Source organism: Miscanthus floridulus, chromosome 1, assembly GCF_019320115.1.
Source record: "Miscanthus floridulus cultivar M001 chromosome 1, ASM1932011v1, whole genome shotgun sequence".
NCBI classification, from domain to species: domain Eukaryota; kingdom Viridiplantae; phylum Streptophyta; class Magnoliopsida; order Poales; family Poaceae; genus Miscanthus; species Miscanthus floridulus.
In genome coordinates, this window is record NC_089580.1 from 45697673 (window position 1) to 45720627 (window position 22955).

Consider the following 22955-nt stretch of genomic DNA (forward strand, 5'->3'; position numbering starts at 1 on the left):
AGTACTCTGCAACCGCCTTGACATAAATAGTGTTGTAGGCGCCTACATTTCTCCTACAGTATTACGGGCGCCATTAAACTCATATACGGTAAGGCTCCCCCCACATGCCTCTAGGTATCGACAGTGTTGTGGGCGCCGGGATTTATCGTACCGAGTGCACATGGTGAAACTCCTCACATGTCTCTGGGCATCAACAGTATATGCAGGTACCGATATCTGCCATATCCAAACAAGAACGACGGAACCTCCCATGTGCATCTGACATCCAACAGTGTTGTGGGCGCCTACCATCATCATGTACCCATCGACATGGACAACAAGGCTTAGAAGCATTCGTACTCTCTCCCTCTCACTTATAAGGACATCCCCTTCATCTATAAAAGGGGATGCACTCTCTCCCAATAGACCAGAGTTGATTCAAGCTCAGTCCCTTTATATTCATTAGATCGATCAAGTTCACTAGCTCACAACCACAGAACCGTCAGATTCGGACCTCAAGCACACGCTTGATCAGATAGCCCATAGCGGAGCTCCTGTCGCTCTCGGCCCTTCCAACCGGAGCCGACCGGACCTCTTGTACACCCCATATTTTTCCTTCTCGTTTGTAACCCCACTGCAGACTTCGAGCACCTGGGCTCAGAATAAAGTCACCGACCGACTCAAACTGGACGTAGGGCACGTTGCCTGAACCAGTATAAACCCTATGTCATTAAGTGCTAGGCCACCTCCGATCACAACGTACGGCAAAACTATAAATATTTATGTGTTGGTCATTTTCTACACCGACACTACTGATAGTTAAGAGTTTCTTGTATCTGAACTTATATGACCCTATAGATAGTTAGGACAAATAAATCTCTCTAAGTCTGAATAAACTGAATAGGAATAGGTGAACAGTTAGGAATCCTAGTCCGAATAGATCTCTCATGTTCTAAGTAAACTAAATAAGAATCCTATTCCTAATCCTATTCCACATAAAAAAGAATATACATATATAAAATTTCACTCCCTATGCATGTCCACTCGGATGTACCGTGCAGGATTGTTTTCGCATGCTTGCGTGGTATTTTTTCTAAACTATTAAGGATCCATGCGTAGTATTTTAGGCAGGTGCCCAAGCAAACAGGAAAAGGATTGTTGAGTCCAACTGCTACACGAGCTAAGCCAAATCGGTCTCCATTGCCGATTAGGAGATATTATTTATTATTTGGCTGCTAGGAACCACATAAAGCCCAGGTGTGCAACGCGTAAATAGGAAAGAAGCAAGAAAAGCTATAGATTAAAGGAAAAGAAGAGACGTGCACACAGCGTGATGACCAGAGTCCAGAGGAAATAATTGGAGTAATACGTGTCCGGCTATCAGAGAATCATGCATAGAATGGATATGGATATCAATGCTGAAATCAAATTCCAGACAATTTCAATTCCAACGCTAAATCGATATGGACATCAATGCCGAAATTAAATCGGTTCAATCTAAAACTGAGCGGACCAAGATGCCATAACGAGGGGATTCAAACGCCATCCGCCGCTCCACGTTTTAATCACTGTCAAATCGTCCCCTATCGCATGATTAATCTGCGTCAAAATCTGCCGCCTCAGAATAGCAAGAACCCTCGCCCATCTTGTCGTGTCTGACAGGAACTATGATCGTTGGCGTCTTTCCACATGACCAGAAGAGATAAGGAACGATTTTTTTGCGGGGTATCTGGTTTATTCATCTACTTTTATCTCCCCACTATTTTTAATATTTCTTTAGTGATAGAACTTGTACTTTGGAGAGAGTAGAGGCCTTGCAAATTTTATAGCTGTCTATATTTTTGTGTGGGTTATTAAATTATAATATATCTATGCAGCTAGAATATATATATATATATATATATATATATATATATAGGGAGAGGCTATTCAGTAGCCGGCTACAAAATAAGTTATTCTGTAGCCACCTCCATTTACTATAATTTTATATACTAATTTACCATAATGTCAATACATATTTACGATAGTTGGGTTACTATAACACATGGGGATATTTACCATAACGTTATATTAAACCACTTAGTAAGGAGTTACTATAATCTCGTAAATTAACATAGTAATTATCATAACTCAAAGTGGCTACAGAATAAGTTATTCTGTAGCCAGCTACAGGATAGTAGTTCTATATATATATATATATATATATATATATATATATATATATATATATATATATATATATATATGTATTTTATTATATTCATGACTCTTAAGAAATATTGTAATTATTTTCATCTTATTTATATGTGATCTCTTTTGTATCAAGAATCAAGAAGCAAGAAAATAATGTACAAAGATCTTCATCCCTGATCATAGTCGTGTGTATGCATTAAGTAACTTAGAGACAGCCAAGTAGACAATCCATTATACGAGCTATCTATTTTACTGTCTGTGTTCATATTCCAATAACTTACCGACAACTCACTGTGGGTTGAACATGCCCCTATACGGACGCGTGAGGCTGGACAGCTCGAGCCTGGAGGTGTGTCGCGTGTGGATAAGAGTCACCGTGAAAGTGGATGGGACTCTGTGCGGTGAGTTTTATGCATCTGGTGCTTTTTTTGATGAAGTGATCTCACACATACAAAAACTGATCTTTACAATAAAAAGTGGCTTCAAAGACTATAGTTAGTTTAAATTAATAGCTGATAGGAGACAAGTTTAAATTAAGTTCACTTAACCGATAGTAGTAGTTAATATACATATATGAATTGTACTAATCTATGATGTGATCGTCATAGCACGATATTGTTCATCCAAAACAACCTAGCAACGCACAATTGAAAAAAAAAAAAGTGGCATAAATATACGTATCGAATCTTTTTACACCTTTAATTGAAAAAAAAGTGATAAAATATACATATCGAATCGTATAATTTGATATTCACCCGTAGCAACGCACGGGCATATTTTGCTAGTTCCATATACAAAGAATCAGGGTCCTCATGACAGCACAAAACCAATGTACGCCAAACGTGATCAGACATTCAAACCCGTAGGTATGGTACTTGGCCATATCTGCTTGTGGCAAAAATGTGGCAATTGACATCCACGTCGGCTACCATAATGCTCAGTTTGCTACAACAATGGTCATACGTATACTCTCTCTCCGTTTATATATTTATAGATTAGTTTTGTCATAAGTCAAATATTTTTATCTTTGACCATAATTTTTTTTAAAAAAAAACTGTATAGGTTAAAAACAAAATATTATGTTTTTAGATTCATTACAATAAATATTTTCATAATATATAGTTCACATGTTGTGAACCTACATGGATTTTTTGAAAACGGTGGCTAAAGTTACAAATCTTTGACTTAGGTCAAACCTAATACACCATGTAAAAAAACGGAGGGCAAGGCAGGGCAGGGCACAAGAGAAGAAAATTTCCCCAGCAACACTGCCTTGACTTCCAAAATACAGTGGATTGGCACTACACAGATGTTCTGCCGAACGTGTCACTACACAGATGTGAATATCTAATATCAACTGCACCCTGTGATGTAATCCCCTGGGTCAATTAGTATTAATAGTCTATGCTCTCAAGTCCCAAGTCTTGTTTTCTCTGCCAATGGCAACTCAACAAACGGACAGCTCTTGAACTTCATCAACTGTACAAAGGAAGAGATCAAATCAGGTATCTGTTTTGTAGCTAGCAATTCAAAGGTCAGGTAATCACAGCAGCCTCATACCAACAAGTTGGGCTCCAAAGTTAGCTTGAACGTCAGCATCCGAGTTGAATTCCTGTGTAACAAACAAATTTTAGTAACAATGTTTTCAAGGATTAGTTGCCATGGAGAAAACTACAAGTGCGATTGAAATCTAGTAGAGTTTATATATGTGCCTGCCATGCTATCAGATCAAATTTAGTGTTCCTACTCGAGAGGTATTCAGAGGGCTGCTGAAAATCACCACCTTGTCTTGACTGCTAAATCAAACTAGGAAACTCTTTCAAATCTATAGAGCTGTCAACCTAGATGTTCTCAGGTCATAAAGATTGATGAAATTCTGGAATAAATATGTTAACTAGCACCTGACATTGGGATAACTGGAAGCAACAGCCTTGAACATCATTTGCCACTCCATCCATTCTGAACTAATGCTATGCTAATGTCTAGCTAACACGTGTTGTACCACGAATCTAGAAGTAAATGTGAACAAGGCCAAATGACAATGGAAACGTGAGACCTACCCTCAAAACATGGTTGATTTGAAATGTAAGAAATGTTTCCTTTAGTTCCTTGGCTATATCGCACAAGACAGCCATATTATCACTCCTAGCACGCCAGTCACCTCGAACCTGCTCCAGAAATCATAACTGTTACTCTTGTTATGAAATAGTTGAATGTTGCTAGACCAGCTTGCAAATAGTTGAATGTTGCTAGAGCTGCTCGCAGCTAGACAAGCTATTCCAAGTGCTCTAGCATCTAGGCTCACCAGACTTCATATGCTGTAGAAATGAAGGCCCGTTAATACAAATGAGACCTGATTCTATCATTGTGACATGTACTTTGGGCCATGTATTTTAAGTGATTGGAATAAAAAGATTCCTTTGGTGAAGAAAAACTGCAGAATATGACTTTCAGATCAAAGTCCATGAGGAAAAACCATTTAAAATTGCCAGCCCTCCACACACTTAGTGTTTTAGTGGAATTTGAAGACTTAGAATGAACTGCAGCACTCGTTACAAAAGCCGAGAAATAGCAACTCACCTGGTTACAGACAAGCTTAGAATCACCTTGACAACGGATATACTTGAATCCCTTCTTGGAAGCATAACTTAGCCCCATGATCAATGCACGATACTCAGCAGCGTTGTTAGTCATAATACCCAAACCCTCACGTAGTAGAGCAATCTTCAGTAGAAGGGGGTAACACAATAAATAGCTAGGCATGATAATTGAAGAAAAGAAAAAACAGCTTAGCTAAGACTGGTGTACATACCACAGATCCATCTAACCGCCAAATTATGACTCCAGCACCTGATTTCCCAGGATTTCCTTTACAAGCATCGTCAAATTCAAGAATACAAGAGAGCTGTAAAAGATAGAGTGCACTGGTGGGAAGAGCTCAAGATTCCCAAAACAGTGAAGGTACATCACAAATATACATGCAGACATCAACCCATAACTACATAAGTACAGAACAAATCAGGCAAGAAGCCAGAAGTAGGCATATTTCATTCATATACTCACTTCACTATCAGGTAATGTTTCCAGATCAGCAGCTTTGGGATGCTCTGACGGTCTGGTTTCCTTCAGAAAATGATAGTCAGTGTGAGTAAACAAGACAATAACAAATTCATAAGTATTGTAGGGAGCACTTTTGAAGAGACCATACATTCACACTTATCATGAAGAAAAAAATATCTTACCATCTCCTGTGACATTTTCAAAGTAGATTGTTTGGTTTCATAAGGTTGCTGAAATGAAACTTGCATAAATCAGTACTGTAAAATAAATGTCATGGAAAAAAAAATACAAAATCATGTAGCAACACAACCACCTGAAGAAATGACTTTTAAAAGATTCGCTTAACACTCAAGTTGTGTGAAACAAAGTAAGGCCCTGAGAATCAGGGGCAGTTGCCAAGCGACGTTGATATAGATACTACTATATAATGTATAGACACAAAACTATTTTCGTGATAATAATGTGTGGCTTTATATATTACTATATGAATGGATACCATGTCTAGAAATCGGATTAATCTGTAGTGTAAAACACTGGCCAGTGATGGAGACATAGAGCACTGCATTGTTTACCTGAAAAGGGCAGGGAACCAAATCACCAAACAATTCGTCCCTTGCATCTGCTGCATCAATGGAATAGACAGCGTTTCTTAACCCACGTGCAGCAAGATATTCCTCAGTTTCTTTACGCAGAGAATAGCCTTTGTAGACCGTGACTGGAGGGTCGCATACCTAGGTCGGAGCAGGATATATTTCATATCATAAGCAAGAAATCAAGCAATAGCAATCCTCGCGCGTGGTAAGAGAAGGTAAAGTCATGATGTGTCAGTCTATCGTCCTCACCGAATTGCTGACTTAGGCTTGACAATCACTGAGGGTCTTGTAGATGCCAATGACATCCCCTTTGCGGATGACATAGAAGGGCTCTCTGGAAGAGTCCATTGGCGCCTTCGCGGCAGATTTCTCCATTGGCGCCTTCGCGGCAAGAATGGAAGAGTTTATTGGCGCCTTTGCGGCAGATTTCTTGGTGGACCGTCGAGCGGAGGAGGAGAAGAAGTGGTGGATAGGCGGCGATGCAGTAGGCCTGGGAGACAAGAGTGGGTAGTGCCTCCTCCATGCCGCTCTGGGAATGAATCCACGGAGACAAGAAGAGCAACTCCAAATCACCATGGAATCACAGGAGGACAAGATGAGGTGGGGCTGGGGCGTACCAGCAAGCAATGGCTGACCTAGAATTCTTGAGCATTGGTACTGGGCGTTAACAATACATGAAACAGGGATGAATGAAGAACTAAAGATCCACAATACGAAATAAAGCACAAATACCCTGCTGGATGCTGCACAGCACGGCCTGAGATGCGGAGTACGAGTTGACGGCCTGAGACGAAGTGCGAAGCAAGCGGGCTGCGGGCACCGGAGCGGCGGTTGCGGTGGGCGGTGGCGCACCCGCGCAGGTCGGCGGCGACGGAGGCGGGGCGGGGTTGCGCAAGGAAAGGATGGGAGATGCCTTCTTTACTGGGCTGTGGGCTGCTGCCTGCTACTTTAGGCACACCTGTTTTCTTTGATGTAGTAGATGTTTTTTTTTGTTCCCCTCAAAAAAAAAAAAAGATGTTTTTTTTTGTTTCTTTTTGCTATTTTCTCTTTGCTTGCTTAATCAATTCTCCCTCTAGAAAACCATTTTTATGATCCAACATTTGACAAAAAAAACATGATGTTTTAGCTCTTTGACCCTAGTTTGGAATCATATTAGCTTGAGATGGCAAACTGCATCTCCATGCATTCCTTTTAATTAGCGACTTATTTATTAGTGTGGGTTACTTGCAATAAATAGATGTGAGAGCATCTCCGAGAGTTTCAAAAAAAACGCTCACAATCTTTATTTTTTGGCAATATTAAAAATATTTTTTTCTCCAACAACTCCCTATCTCAACTCCTAATCTTTTTGTACTTGGGAAAATCGACCCAATTGCGCGGGAATATAGGCGCGCATATCGATCGGCCAATCTGGAGGTAGAAGGACGTGAGGAAGAATAAGGAGTAGAAACCCACTGCAAATGTATAAGAGATAAAGAAAGTATAGAAGTAATTACGGTGATTTTGAATATAGTCTAGGGTTCTTGATGCAAAATTGTATTTTATATTTTAGGAATGAGATTTTAAAAACTGTTGAAAGAACCCAATACATATGCTTTAAACTTTTTTTAGCCGCTTGGAATACTTATTGATTTATCATTCTTTTTTTTTTGGACTATTGGAGATGCTCTGACGATGTTCTTTGGAATAATGGTCTTATGCACCTCTCTCTCCACCTCACTAGTGACACAGGTTGTGTGAGGTTTGTTGGTTGTATTGACAGGTGGTGGCATATAAGTAGATATGATGATGTTCTTTGGAATAATGGTCTTCTACATCTCTCTCTCCACCTCACTACTGACACAGGTTTTGTGAGGTTTGTTGGTTGCATTGATAGGTTGTGGCTATAAGTAGATCTGACTTTGGGCTCAGGACAATGTCTCGCCAATCTTCTTTAGGACTTGCTTGGAATGCATGAAATTTTTTCGTCTTTCCAAACAGATCCTTAGTAGTTCTACAAATTAACTCTTCAGACAGACTATTGTTGTGGTCTTGAAAAGCCATCGGGCACTCAGCTAGCTGTTTGTCTTTCATTCGCCATGTGAGACAATATAATGTTGCCATGGTTGCTATGGATATGGTGAGGTAAAGACTTCATCAAATTTCATTATATTTTTTCCCGTGTGATCTCTCCTTTACATGTTATTGTTGTCTTTAATATAATTCAGGTACAAGATGCCTAGGAGGTTTTGTAAAAAAAATAATTGATTAATAGCTTTCAAAAAATAATTAATAATATACTATAGATGATTGGAAACCAATTCTCACCAACTTCTTCTCCCTCCGTTTGAAATTAATGTGTAGTTGTACAATATATTTTGGCCTATACTCTATTTTGTATTTCTGGGTCATTTACATGGTACAATATCATAGTCATAACTACTTGTCTCAGGACAATCTAATGGCATCAGTTTACATTACAAATTTCGTGTATTTTAGTGAAAAAAATTGATCAAAGGCCTGAAATAACTTTCCAGTGTTTGTTTATTATTGGTGCTTGGGACAAGTGGAAGAGATATGGGGTGGTGGTATATGTGTTAGTAGAAAAACTAGAAATGGAAACAGTAAAAGCTCCGTGACCTCCATAGGTTATTCAACTCCAGTTGAGCACCAGAGACCACGTTCGTTGAAAAAGCAAGCTGAAACACCGTTCCAGCTAATTTGCTGTGAGAGGAAAACACTGTTCCGACTAAAAAACAAGCTGGAAAGTAAAGATTATAAGAAAAGCGAACAGGGCCTTATATGTTTATTCCCCGTGCACAACACAGCAATTCTAAGACAGAATGGGCGCGGCATTCTCCTTTGCTTCATTATTCTCCGTGCACATTCAATTCACATGTTTGATATCTCCATCACCCGGAACAATATTACCACTAGTACAAAGCGCTAAGGTGCGTATAAGGTTTCCAAACAAAGATGGATTGCCTCCCAAAAGCGTACCATCAGACACCATTCATCTGAGCCTGGCCACTGCCTCCCAGAACCAACTCCTTGAACCGAGTTATGCATCCCATTGCACGCTCGAATTCGCCGCTCTCCAGAGCAAAGCTGAACCGGCAGTACTCAGGGATCCCCGTCCAGGAGCTGCTGTTTATGCAGAGCCCAGTGGTCCTGAGGATGGCTTCCCTGATGTTGCTCGCATCCAGCTTGCCCTCAAAACCATCGGCTTTGAAGGGCTTCCCGATGTAGGCAGTGGGCTTCGCCAGCATTGAGATGCCACCGCAACCAATGGCAACATCCCAGCCACAGCTCTCCAGTGTCTGTTCATTGTACAATGACAAAATGAGGATGACTGACCAATATAACATTCAGTTCATAGCCAGATGTGTTTATCAAGTCGCAGCCGGATATTTAAATGTAGTGAAATGAAATGGGTATAATCAGCTACGTTCAGTTGATCTTACTTCAACGGGGCACAAGTGTGAAAAAGGATAGATCATAGATGGAATCAGACAAGAGTTTCAGAGTGTATGATGGGCTAACCTTTATCAAGTGGTTGGCACGATTCTTCAGTTCCTCCTTCTGCTCCACCATTAGATTGGAGAAATGCTGATCCTTCTGGTTCTTAAGGCCCAGTAGCTTTTTGAAAGTGTACTTCAATGTGATGTGCGGCCGACTCAAGCTGGGAAAACTATGAAACGTCTCAGCCAATGATGAGTCGCTCAATATCACAAACCCAAAGTCATGCCCTGCTGCAGTCAACTCAAAGGACAGCTCTCCAAGCAGGACCACAGAGAATGATGGCTTTGAACGTTTCAAAGAGGAAAGGCATCCTTCCAGATTCCACTGACTCCGGCCATCAGTTTGGTACTCCAGGCCAGAGAAGGAGGTATCTATCACTACCCTAGCTCCATATTCAGCGCATACAGAGAGCAGTTCTTGAATATCATTGTCACTGTACAGAAAACCAGTAGGGTTGATCGTGGGGCCAGAAATATACACCCATGGCCGAGATACATTCTTAAGAGTGTCAGCTAGAACCTTTGGTTCAATCCTGAATCCTGTATCAAAATTTGTTGGTATAGTCAAGGTGTTTGCGTTCACAAACTTTGCTGCAGAGACGTAATGGCCATTGGTGCCCAAAGGGAAAAGCAAGGTGCCCTGTTCTTGCATGCAACAAAGAACAAGCTTGTTGAAGAGTGCTATGGAGGTGTTGCCATAGATAATTTCTGAACAACCATCTGCGGATAAACCATAGCTATCTTTCACCAGCTGTTGGATGCTGGAATGGACATCAGTTTCAGAATCAGTGATGTTCTGCCTGACAAAACTTTCAAAAACAGAGGCATTCACTGCAGAAGGTACTGGCAGAAAGCTGCGATCTAAATCCATATGAATAATGCTGGATTCAGCTGAATCAGGAACGAAAAATTCAGCAGCCTTTAGGGTAGACATAGCTGGATCAGAAAATCCTATCATCTGCTGAGGTATTCCTTCTGCAGGTTGTCTCTGAAAAAGAGCAAGGATAAATAATGCAACAATAAAAGGATACCATTATTAAGGTCTGGAAAACAAAATAAGTCATCCTACTACACATTTAGCTGTTCATTTTGAGTACTCCCTCCGTTCCAAATTATAAGTCGCTTTGACTTTTTTTGTACATTCATTTTGCTATGCATCTAGATATAATAATATGTCCAAATACATAGCAAAATGGATGAACCAAAAAAGTCAAAGCGACTTATAATTTGGAACGGAGGGAGTAGCTACTATCCAACTAGGTGAAGATAAGGACTACCTGACTTATGCTAAGGGGAAGGTTCATTAATCGTTACAAAGGGAAACTGTTGAGCATGAAAGTTAATGGTAAGCATGGTTTATGGATGAGGTAAACCCTTTACCTCTTGCTGTGGATGCCGGTCAGCAATTTGAAATGCCAGAAGCTCATGGAAAAGGAAGCCGTAATAGTGCTGGCTGATCAGAGAAGTGTGGCCTTCCAATAGCTCAATAGTTTGTGATAACGCTTTATATACAGCTGCATCTTCAGAAATGGCAAAAGCAACTTCCAGATCAGAATACACCTACAAGTTTAATCCACAAATCAGATAAAGTGATTACAAATGGAAAAGATAACAGCATGCCAGTCCAGTGCACCAATGGAAATCAATTGATGTGCTAAAGTTGTAGGCACCTGATTCTTTACTAAACCACACAGTATAGCTGCATGCGATGGTAATGTCTTTCCAGCAAGATATTTCAATACGCCATTAGAGCTTGGCAGACTAGACAACTCCAAATGCTCAGAAATATCCAGGAACAACCGGGAGCCAACATCTTTTGTTATGTTTAGTAAGTTCTCAAAAGCAGCACTGGTGATAGCCTCAAATTGAGCCATGCCAGTAACAACCACCTGAGGCTTCAGCTTCCTGATCAACTCAATCAGTAAATCTGATTGGCGTGGTGCCTCAATTACAGTGACTGTACCGTCGGCGTGATTACAATCTGCTCTTCCCTGAAATTTCATAAAAAAATGTGTGTATTGCGGAACATCCAGACCCATGACCATTCACACGGTATAACAGAGTAAGCAAGGTACCTCAATTGCTAAGGATGTTAACCATTGCTTGGGCAAGTGTCTGGTCAAATGTTCATCAACAATTGCAAGCGCCGGTGAGAACAATTGAAGAGCATTCTCTATTGCCACAGCGCGAGAAGGGAACACAACGACATTCTAGTGACAGGAGAAAAATGAGTATCATGTGAATCATAGGCAAGAAACATAGAACTGGTAGATTATAAGACAAATTTAGACAAATCTTACATCAGGAGTTAGAGGAATGTGATGGTAGCTCTTCATAAATCCAGCGACAAGTTTCCGAAAGTTTAGACATCCAGCTGGTGGCTCACAGGGATTTGACTTATTCTCTTTCAGAAAACTAGCAAGGTATGCTAGGAAGGGAATTTTTTCGTCAGCTACAGAATCGTCGTCAAAGGATAAATCAAGGGAACTGCTGACTTCATGGAATCCATCTTTAAGAAACTCAAATATTTTCTTCACCTGAAAGTTCAATAATCAGAGTACTATTCCAACTGCCACATTATTACTCTTAGAAATCATTAGGGAACACAAAGTAACCTGGTTGGGCTGGCGAAGTTGACAGCTATACACAGACAAAGCATGTGAAATGCGGCCACCAGATTTCAAGTATGCCCAGGCTGTGCGAGCACAGATAGGCTGATCCCCAACAAGATCCATGAAGAACTCAAAGCGATGTCTGCTATTTTTCTCAATTTCAACCAAAGCTGATATATCTGTGTCAGCAGCCTGCAAGCAAACCAATTAATTAGTAACGATACTAAACAAAATAAAGCATCAAGAAATAGCCAGAACATACTACAGACACGGAAAATATTCTAGTGTGCCACAGCCTTACTACCTGCATAATTTTGGTTTGCCAGAGCTTAGTGATGCGAAATCCACGCCGTCGAAATAGACGTTCACAGACACCCTGGCCTGGTCGACCTCCCATGTTGAATACCATAATACCTGAAGGCTTTATGACAGATATCCCTTCTTCCACTGCCCGTGCAATCAACCCAAGGCCAAATTGGTCCTCGACGAAACCCTGGATGCAGAAAGATATCAATGTCAGCAAACAAGGAAATTAGAATAATAGTAAATATTGACTTGAGGAAACCATTTTCTTAAGTTATGGAGCGGTATAGGGAGAAGAAGAAGGACCTACATATGGTTTTTATTGACTTGGAGAAGGCTTATGATAAAATACCAAGGAATGTTATGTGGTGGGCTTTGGACAAACATAAAGTCCCAACGAAGTACGTCGGGCTCATTAAGGACATGTACAGCAATGTTGTGACTAGAGTTCGAACAAGCGATGGAGACACGGATGACTTCCCGATTAAGATAGGACTACATCAAGGGTCAGCTTTGAGCCCTTATTTGTTTGCTTTAGTGATGGATGAGGTCACAAGGGACATACAAGGGGACATCCCTTGGTGTATGCTTTTCGCGGACGATGTAGTGCTAGTTGATGAAAGCCGGACAGGAGTGAATCAGAAACTGGAGTTATGGCGGGAGACCTTGGAGTCCAAAGGTTTTAGACTTAGTAGAACTAAAACTGAGTATATGAGATGTGACTTCGGCACTACTACTCGGGAGGAGGAAGATGTTAGTTTGGAAGGTCAAGTAGTGCCTAGGAAGGATACCTTTCGATATTTAGGATCAATGCTACAGATGGACGGGGATATTGATGAAGATGTTAGCCATAGAATCAAAGCAGGGTGGATGAAGTGGCGGCAAGCGTCTGGTGTCCTATGTGACAAAAGGGTACCACAGAAGCTAAAAGGCAAGTTTTATAGGACGGCGATTAGACCTGCTATGTTGTATGGTGCAGAATGTTGGCCTACGAAAAGACGACATATTCAACAGCTAAGTGTCGCGGAAATGCGTATGTTGCGTTGGATTTGCGGTCATACAAGAAGGGATCGAGTTCGGAACGATGATATACGTGAGAGATTAGGGGTAGCACCAATTGAAGAAAAGCTTGTCCAGCACCGGTTGAGATGGTTTGGACATGTGCAACGGAGACCTCCAGATGCACCGGTGCGTAGTGGAATCCTAAGTCAGGATAGTAACGTGAAGAGAGGCAGAGGAAGACCGAAGTTGACTTGGGTAGAGGCAATAAAAGAAGACTTGAAAGGATGGAATATACCCAAAGACTTAGCCTTAGATAGGAGTGCTTGGAAGACAGCTATTCACGTGCCTGAACCTTGATTGCTTCTGTTGGGTTTCAACTCTAGCCTACCCCAACTTGTTTGGGACTTAAAGGCTTTGTTGTTGTTGTTGTGTATTGACTTGAGGAAACCTACGTGCAGCATTTTATCCTAACATTTTTAGAAAACACTATTAACTTCAACTCTGATAGAGGATTCGATACAACCAAAATTGTTACAAGATATTCAACTTGCATGGATCTTAGAACCACAACACAAATAAATAGCATTGCTGAAGTTGCTACTACTTTATCAATAAATTTCACATACACCATTTCGAGAAACAACATGCCATACACTTACCATGGTGTTTAGACGTCTATTGTTTAAATGCACACAGCCAAAAATGTAGCTACAAAGTAAATAGTGCATCAAAAATATTTACTCTGATCCAAAACTCCAGATCAACATATAACTTGAAGAGAAATCACTATAATTAAATAGCATGGCTTAGGTTTCATGCATCTGACTGCATTTGTTTTGATCGAGAGACGAATATATGAAAGACATCCTCCAACTAACCTGAAGAGCACAGTAGTTACTCAAGGAGTACAAGAACTCCTCACTTGAATTCTCTGTTACAATCTTTGACATCGCCTCTGGATTTGGGTTGAGAATCTGAAATAAAGATATAGTGGAAGTAAATATTTTTCTTCTTTCATTTCTTCTCACCAAGCATGGGAACAATTGACTCTTGATTGTACCTGTGGTATGCATCCAACAATGCGATCAAGCTCTATCTTGTTGTCTCTACAGTAAGAAAGGAGATCTGATTCATAGAATTCAACTCTATCGAGCAATGTTTTCCCCTCCCCATCATATATTGGGAGACCATCGTCATCTAATGCGTTCAAGTACAGGTTTATCCCTGCAATCTTCACAGCTCTTGGGTTTATATCCAGACCATAGACCTTCAAAGATTTTTTTGTTAAAAAAAATAGTTAGTTTGGATTCCAAAAAAAAAAAAATTGCCCAGACAAATGATTAAAATGAGAGGCTCATGTCAAGCTGAATGCAAATAAAACTGGATGTTGTTTCCTCAGGTGCACTAGGCAAGTCAAAAGCTCATAACCCATCTTGTAACATGAACAAATGCCCAAGTGTAAAAGTGCTCCCAGATCAGCTTATGCTACCAATGGGGAATTAAGGGTACAAAAAAATGTGCACAGGAAAAGAAAGGTCAACCTTTGAAGGGCACCACTTTTCTGCAAGAGCAATGGATATCCAACCGTTGCCACATCCCAGCTCTGCTACTGTCTTGTCCCTGAAAATGGAGTCTGGATGACGGTTGAGGCCCTCGTAGAAAGTGAAGGACCAATCTTCAGGAATGAAGATGCTTGGTATCTCCATCATTGTCAGCTTCTTCCTTTGTTGGAAACCTAGAAGCAGTTTATAAATTTGTTATAATAAAACCAGGTGTGCTAGATCCTTGGTAGAATTTGTGTGCTGATATACTGGAAGCTTTTGTCACTGGGCCAAAGCCAACAAGAGACAACAGTTTATACACCCAAATGACAACAATATACCTCCTATCAGGTAATGGACTATAGATAGTGTTACAATCTAATAAATTATAATCATTCCAATGCAACAACTCCCTTCTCAATGCAACATAAAAAAAAACAAGTAAAAGATATGCTGCCGTTAAAATGCAAGCTTGTCCGGTGGGAATGCCAAGAGATACTCAACTGACATTTCTAATTCACAATGTAGTCAGGGTGAATCATCCTGACAACATGCCTTGCACGAGGGGCACATATTTATATAATGGAAAATTCTGAAGACAAGGCTGATGCCATTTAATAAAGTAAATAATTTACCCCCCAAAAAAAAAGACTAGCAGCCTGTTCGTTTCGTCGTAAACGATCGTGGATTATTTACTGCTGACTGGTTTGGTGCGAGAGAAAAATACTGCTCCAGCTTATAATTCACGATCGTATACGACGCTGTAGAAGACAGATGAAGGAAAGAGTTGCCTTTTTATGTGCAGTAGACAAACAGATAATCTAAATTATTCAACAACCAAAGCATATTGTTCCCTGGATAACGAGCATGGAAACCAGAGCTTTACAGAAGTGTACACATAAATCCCTGTAGCAAACGATAGCATTATGCATCGGCCACATGGTCATTATTATTATGCGACGGCCACATGGTTCCGGAAGATCCTATGGGTACTGTACTGTAGGCATAATTCCGCTCTTTTTCGTATATAAAGATAATTGTTTTCGATGAAAAACCATGGGTCCGGTACTGAAACTAGTTACAACAAAAGTAGCGGGTAGTGGAGGTATCACAAGATTCTTCTTTTTTTTACAATGAAAATGAAAATTATGGGCAGATTTTACCACGGATTACTGGTGACAGGCCGTAAAAAATGTGCATGGAAAATCACGTGGGCGCAAGATTTGATTTGATGAAAAGCAGATCGCGGAGTGCAGTCAAATACAACCAAAACTGACGAAAACGACAACAAATCTGTGGCTGTGGCGTGGCGGCGGATGAGAGATGTAGAAGCAGTGGATGTAGTAGAGGCAGCAGGACCTTGTACGTGTGGGTCGAGGACGACGTCGTGGATGCGGAAGTGGAAGGTGCGGAAGCACTCCTCCCCCGCGGCGCGGGAGGCGGCGAAGCGTCGGCAGACGGCGCCCAGGAGGCGGCGCGCGGCGGGGCGGGTGGCGGGGGCGTGGAGGCGCTCGAGCACGGCCTTGGCGGCGCCGTACGCGGCGTCGCCAGAGGGCGTGCAGTCCGCGAGGAAGGCGTCGACGTCCTTGTCCTCGCCCGCCGGGGCCGCCATCGGATTGGTCTGGAGACCGCGGGTGGGGGAGATGGTTGGATGGTTCGAGGAGAGTGCGAGGTGGGAGGAAGGAGATGGAGCGTGAGGTGGAAAGAAAATGGCGGGGAAGGGGCCTTTATCGGCGGTGGTGGGCCGGGCCGACGAGGCGACGCCGCCGTCGACGACGAGGGCACGGGGGTCGGTGGGAGGACAATAGGGACACAGGGGTAAACAAGTAAAATGATTTTATCTGTTTTTACCTTACCGCAGGTTAACCGGATTTTGAATTTATTTTTTATGTCTAATACCCCCTCAGTTCTAAATTATAAGTCATTTTAATTTTTTTTAGAGTCAAAGCATCTGAAATTTGACCAAATTTTAAATAAGCATACTATAAAAAATATAATTAATAAAGAATCTAATAATATTTATTTGGTATCATAAATGTTATCATTTTATTATATGAATTTGGTCAAATTTGAGATGCTTTGATTTTTCAAGAAAGTTTGGATAACTTATAATTTAGGATAGATGGAGTATTTGTCTTGAGTTTTGTGCTTACTTTGTGACGTTAATAAACAATAGTCCCTCGCCACGTAATTTTTTATACCACATAGTTATAACTAGTTTTTATTGAAAATTATAAGTACTTTATAGCTACAAATAATGTGTAGGCATATATATATTATAGAATGAGTGTTAGAGCTATGCTTGCCTTAAAGGTTAAGCCATACATATGCAAGTATAAACTAATTCAAACTGCGAAACTGTGAATGACTCATTAAATCAGTTATAATTTGTTTGATGGTACATGTTACTCGGATAACCATAGTAATTCTAGAGCCGTGCAATAAAAAACCCTGACTTCCAGGAGGACACATTTTTAGATAAAAGGCTTACATGGGCTTTACTCGTTGATCCGACTGATTCATGATAACTTAGGCGGGTCGCACGATACTCGTGCTGGCGGCGCATCATTCTAATTTCTACCCTAGCAACTTCGATGGTAGGATAGGTGCCTACCACGGTGGTGACAGGTGACCGAGAATTAAGGTTCGATTCCAGAGAGGGAGCCTGAGAAACGACTATCACATCCAAAGAATGCAACATGAGCGCAAATTACCCTATCATGACATGAGGAGGTAGTGATAATAAATAATAATATCAGGGGGTGTTAGTGTCGGGTAATTGGAATTGGTACAATCTAATCCCTTAACGAGGATCCACTGGAGGGCAAGTCTCTGGTGCCGGTAGCCATGTTAATTCCATCCCCAATAGCATATATTTAAGTTGTTGCAATTAAAAAGCTCGTAATTGGACATTGGGTCATGTCGGGTGGTCCGCCTCACGGCGAGAACCGACTTACTCAACCCTGCTGTCGGCAATGCGCTCTTGGCCTTAATTGTCCGGGTTGTGCCTCCGGCGCTGTTACTTTCAAGAAATTAGAGTGCTCAAAGCAAGGCATCCCTTTGGATACATTAGCATGGGATAACATTTGTAGGATTCTGTTCCTATTATGTCAGCCTCCCAATCGTTGGAGTAATGATTGATAGGGATGGCCGGGGGGCATTCGTATTTCATAGTCAGGGGTGAAATTCTTAGGTTTACGAAAGACAAACAACTGTGAAAGAATTTGTCAAGGATATTTTCATTAATTAAGAACGAACGTTGGGGGGCTCGAAGACAATCAGATAGCATCCTAGTATATATATTTTTGTTAACACTAGGTTGAATATAATTTAAGCCATACTCCCTCCGTCCTGAAATATAGTGCATTGTGACTTCTAAAATTTATACTAAAATATAGTGCATTCTATGTGATGACTATGCCTAGATTTGGTAATTTTTTTAAAAAAAGAAAACCATAATTTGTGGAGAAATTCTTTAATAGGGTATAATTCATGGGTACATGCGTCATTTGAGTGTTCCCTTAAGTTGTCTTAAAATTTTTAAAATGACCTATATTACGGGACGAGTGGAGTAAATCATAAATTGGTTGCATCTCCCTTCCTATCGCCTTTGAACACAAGAAACAAGTCCCACAAAGTACATCTAATGCTATAGAATTGGTAAAAGGTCCTTTGGTCGGCTGGTAGGACTGTCCACTGAAAAGCGCTACCCACTAGTATTTGAACCTGATGTAGCAAAGTGTTTTCTATTTTTTTCCAAAGAAAGGTAGGGTATACGCACGCTTGTGTGTTTCCCACCCACGGGGGCTAGAACCTCCAAGTCACTTCTTTGCATGTGTATGGACTTATGCGCGTGTATGTGGTGTGAGTAGTGAAGTGTGTGCGTCGTGTTGTACCCTGCGAAAGAAATGCTATAGAATTGATGTGCCTTTTATTTTAGAAAAAAAACTTGAATATAATTAAAAAAATTAAGAGACGTGGTATTTTTTATAAAAAAAACTTCTAATAATTGCCTGTAAATTTATACTTTTTATATTCTAAAAAATACTCCTCTCTACTTCTCGTTGCCTAAAAAATAAAAATCCTGTGGTCCACAATTTTTTTTCGAAAGAAAAGGAGAGGCAGGCTCGTCTCATTGGCATACGTACGTGGCGTGCGTTAGGTGAGTAGGGAAGGCAACTAGGCAAGGCAGCTTTCCGATCCTTTTTACAGATCCATGTCCGATACGGATCTACCTTTCTGTTGTTGTTGAATTGAAATAAATAATATTCTTCCTCTTTTTTAGTTCTCGTGGCAAGGCCAATCGATGCAAAACCGAAAGAAAAAAAAAGACAATCCGGCCGGCCATCAATAGAAATGCACTCTTACTTTTCGCTAGCGTGTGCTAAAGCTTATTATTACCTTTGTCAGTTTATTAGGGGCAGCATGCATGTTTCTTTTTCCCTATTAGGTAGGTTTTGGTAAAATGATTATACTCCTTCCGGAGAAGATTGTAATTCTAGCACTGCAGCACACATATGTTGTCTAAAAAATACAACTCTAGCTTAATTATGAATAGGTGTAGTATCTTAAAAAAGTATATATGTTATTATATATAGATGTTCGATGCGAATCGTTTGCTTTTGTCCAAGTCCGATCAATACACGTGAAGAATAAAAAAGAGTAGGGGACACATGTGTCCTTTTCGCCCTTGCCATTCGAAGACCGATCGAGGGATCAGATCAGTAGGATATTCGAATAATGGCTTTAATTTGGACTTGTTTTTTCTTTAATTTATCGCCCGGAAATGTTCCATCTCGCTCCATCACCATGGAAGGGGTCGTGACTTGTGAGGTATAAATGGTACGGTGATGGTGCGGTGTCCATTCAACAATCTGTAGCTTTATTTGGAAGTCTTGATCTTAATGGAACTATCTTACATACTATTCAAGTGTGGATCGACTATCATGCTTCATTCAGCCTTGTCAAATATATATGTTTAACTTTCTGTGTTTCTTTTCTTTGTGGCGGTGACGGTGACGGTACGTTGATGGTCATATGCCTGCTTCTGTGTTTCTTTTCTTTGTGACAGTGACGGTGATCGACGACGTTGACGGGTGGAGCGGGAAGGACCAATGCAAGTGGTAATGCATGCATGGATAATGACCAGATCGAATTGAAGAGACAAGCAACCTTAGATTATTGGATCGGATCCCACTTAATTAGCTATAACTTTCTCTTTCAATATATAGGGTGTTTCATGCAAGGGCTTTTAATTTGCAGCTATGTATATATAAGCTTTGCTCGGCATGACTCCCGTCCAAACGACCTTTTATGTCCTCGGTATATATAGAGCGGGAAGGAGGCAAAGCCGATAGTACGTGGTGGTTTTACTAGCTCATAGTTATGTACAGAAAAATCTGCAGGTTGGTACAAGCAAGCAAAGCACCGCCCCCACATGCAATAATCAAACAAGAAGAGTACGGAGTGAGAATGTGCGTGATGTGCCAAGTGCAGAGACACTTGAATTTTGTATGGCGGTGCTACACTGGAAACTGTATTATTTAACGATATGATGGATCGTGGGTTGTCACCATCTCTCTCAACCACTGTATGTATGTACTTGCATTATTGTGTGTGTGTTGCAATTGCAATACAGTGCAGTGTGTGATGCATTATCATATAATATATCCTATGTGGAAACTGTGCATACTTATCCAAATCTCTCATTGTTGTGTGTGTTAGTAGTGGTGGTAGTAATTAAGTTTATGTTTTTGTTAGTGAATGAAAGCAACTGATATATGATGATAATAATGTGTCGGTGTCGGCTACTACGGACATTGCACGACGACGATGATTAATTATTTAGTTCCTACTACTTATTAGCAGCATTATATTGACGGCTTCCTTAATTAGTTTGTGTCCTCTTATTATATAGTATATCTATATATTATATATATATATATTTCCAATTTCCAAAACAAGAAAAGGAAACAAGAGCGAGTTTATCTATATATATATATATATATACCTGCGGCGTTGGTGGAGAGGAAGGTGGAGGCGGTGATGTCGGTGGTGGTGGGATCCTGGAGGAGCAGCTCCTGGATGCGGAAGCCGAAGCGCCGGAAGAAGTTCTCATGTGTTCGGTCGCCGCCGCCGGCGGCCGACGAGCTCTGCTGCTGCTGCCGGCGGAGCGCGGCAAGGAAGACGCGGGCGTCGCGCCTGGTGGCGGGGTCGTGGAGGCGCGCCAGCAGCGCCCTGAGCTCGCCGTAGGCGGCGTCGCCGGAGGGCTCGCACCGCTGCAGGAACTCCTTGACGACGACGCTGCTCATGTCATCCGCCGCCACGCCCACGCTGCCCATCGACCGTCTCTTTGATCGATCGATCGATAGAGATCACCGTGTGGTGTGGATATATAGCGCCGCCCGTCGGTTTAGGATGGACGATCGAGGCCGGCCGGCGAGGTAGCTATATATATCTAAAGGTCGTCGTCGTACCTAGCCTTGCCTTATTTGCTTCCCCGCCGGTGCTGCAGTACTGGCAAAGAATCATATGGCTGGTGACTTTTATAGACGGGGGCGACATGTAGCTTGTTCGCTTGCGATCGTGATAAACTAGAATAATATTTTTCTTTTATATCAAATCAATTAACAATAAATAATCCATAATTATTTATGGGCTGCCGAACAGGCTGATGGTCGACGATGACCTTTGTGCTACCTCTCGTCATGTATATTCATATATTTATTTCCTATATATAATAACTAGCAAAAATAACGTGTGTGCTGCAACGGAATAAAAAAGCTCAAATAAAGAACGTTTCCGCGGTCGTTGAGCACACTGATAATTACTCCTCTCCGTATGTATGTTATGTTCATCAATAATGCGTGTTGCATGCAAGTTGGGTTTTTATATAGGGACCCACTGACTGTGCTTCTTGTTATTTGTTGCTGTCTTTACGTTATGTTACATTACATATATCTTTCCTGTCGCGCGCGCGCGCAAGCTAGTGGTCGGGCCGGGTGAAGGTCGCCCTTAGTATCTTTTCTGCGCGTCCACGTCGTTCACATAGCATGCATGTAGGGCCCGGCCAACATATCGATCATTTGATTTAAGCAACACATCACATGTGTGCAGTGCATGTGATGTTATTGTCTCTCTCTTCGTTCACAGGCATATTATACTACGCGCATATCTTAATTTTCTACCCCGCAAGGCCGCAATAATTAATAATATAAGCAGCACAACATTTTACTGGAACACTTGTCGCAACTTCCTAATTAGCACGGTATCCCCTCAAAAAAAAAACTAATTTGCACTGTACCTACCACTAGTGGAGGGACGGGCTTTACTTTCGGTAGAGAACCCCCTCTAGTCTCTGTTCCCCACCCGGAGTAAGCATCCTAGATCGGGAACCGGGACCTTTAGTCCTGGTTGGTGTTATGCACTCCTAGCTTTAAAAAAAATAATGCCTCCCACCGCTGCGTTTCGTGAGATTCAAACCCAAGACCTCATGCATTGTCTCCCGCGTAGCTTACCGCCCCACCTACACAACACATCTAACAATGAATAGGATGCTTCCCTTTTGAACTAACCCATCGGGGCCAACCGGGACTAAAGGGTCCTTTAGTCCGGGTTGGTGTTACCAACCGGGACTAAAGGGTCTACCTTTAGTTCTGGTTGTTGTTATCAACCGGGACTAAAGGTTGGAGGACTTTTAGTCCCGGTTGGAGACACTAACCGGGACTAAAGGTGGGCCTTTACTCCCGGTTGGAGCCACCAACCGGGACTAAAGGTCCCCTGCTACTGTGCTGAGCACAGTAACCGTTGGGCAGGGACCTTTAGTTCCGGTTGGAGACACCAACCGAGACTAAAGGTCTCTCTAGTCCCGGGCGCAAAAAATGCCGGGACTAGAGCCCATTTTAGCCTCGGATGAAAGGTCTGTTCTCTACTAGTGTACCAGATACCTATTCATCAGTACCAGGGGTACAATGCATGCAAGTTTTGTTGAAGCCATCTGATACACACTCCGGCAAATTTATTTTTGAGTAAATTGTGGTGTGCATTCTTAAACCTTTTTCATATTCTCACTTTGGGCCATCAACTTTTTTTGCAACATCTGATCGAGGATCTATATATACCGGGGAAAAAGTCTATATAACCCCCCAACTATTCAGGGTGGACTACTTCACC

The 22955-nt window shown here is 41.5% G+C and overlaps 1 protein-coding gene and 1 pseudogene across 2 annotated transcripts; both read right to left on the minus strand.

Annotated features, from left to right (window-relative positions):
- Positions 1-3307: 3307 nt before the first annotated feature.
- LOC136482418 (uncharacterized) lies at positions 3308-6763 on the minus strand (annotated as a pseudogene).
- A 1887-nt stretch (positions 6764-8650) lies between these two features.
- Positions 8651-21282, minus strand: LOC136508641 (methionine S-methyltransferase-like). 2 transcript variants are annotated; one of them, XM_066503405.1, is made up of 12 exons: positions 20794-21282; positions 14784-14977; positions 14303-14509; positions 14121-14216; positions 12242-12430; positions 11941-12129; positions 11626-11862; positions 11401-11535; positions 10996-11316; positions 10706-10885; positions 9348-10313; positions 8651-9124 (listed from the first exon to the last, which is right to left on the minus strand). In XM_066503405.1, the coding sequence occupies exons 1-12, from the start codon at positions 21122-21124 to the stop codon at positions 8807-8809; spliced, it is 3363 nt and encodes a 1120-aa protein (XP_066359502.1). In that variant the 5' UTR covers positions 21125-21282; the 3' UTR covers positions 8651-8806. The 2 variants fall into 2 exon arrangements, with proteins under 2 accessions (XP_066359502.1, XP_066359568.1); XM_066503471.1 differs by lacking the exon at positions 20794-21282 and adding an exon at positions 16143-16565.
- Positions 21283-22955: the final 1673 nt, after the last annotated feature.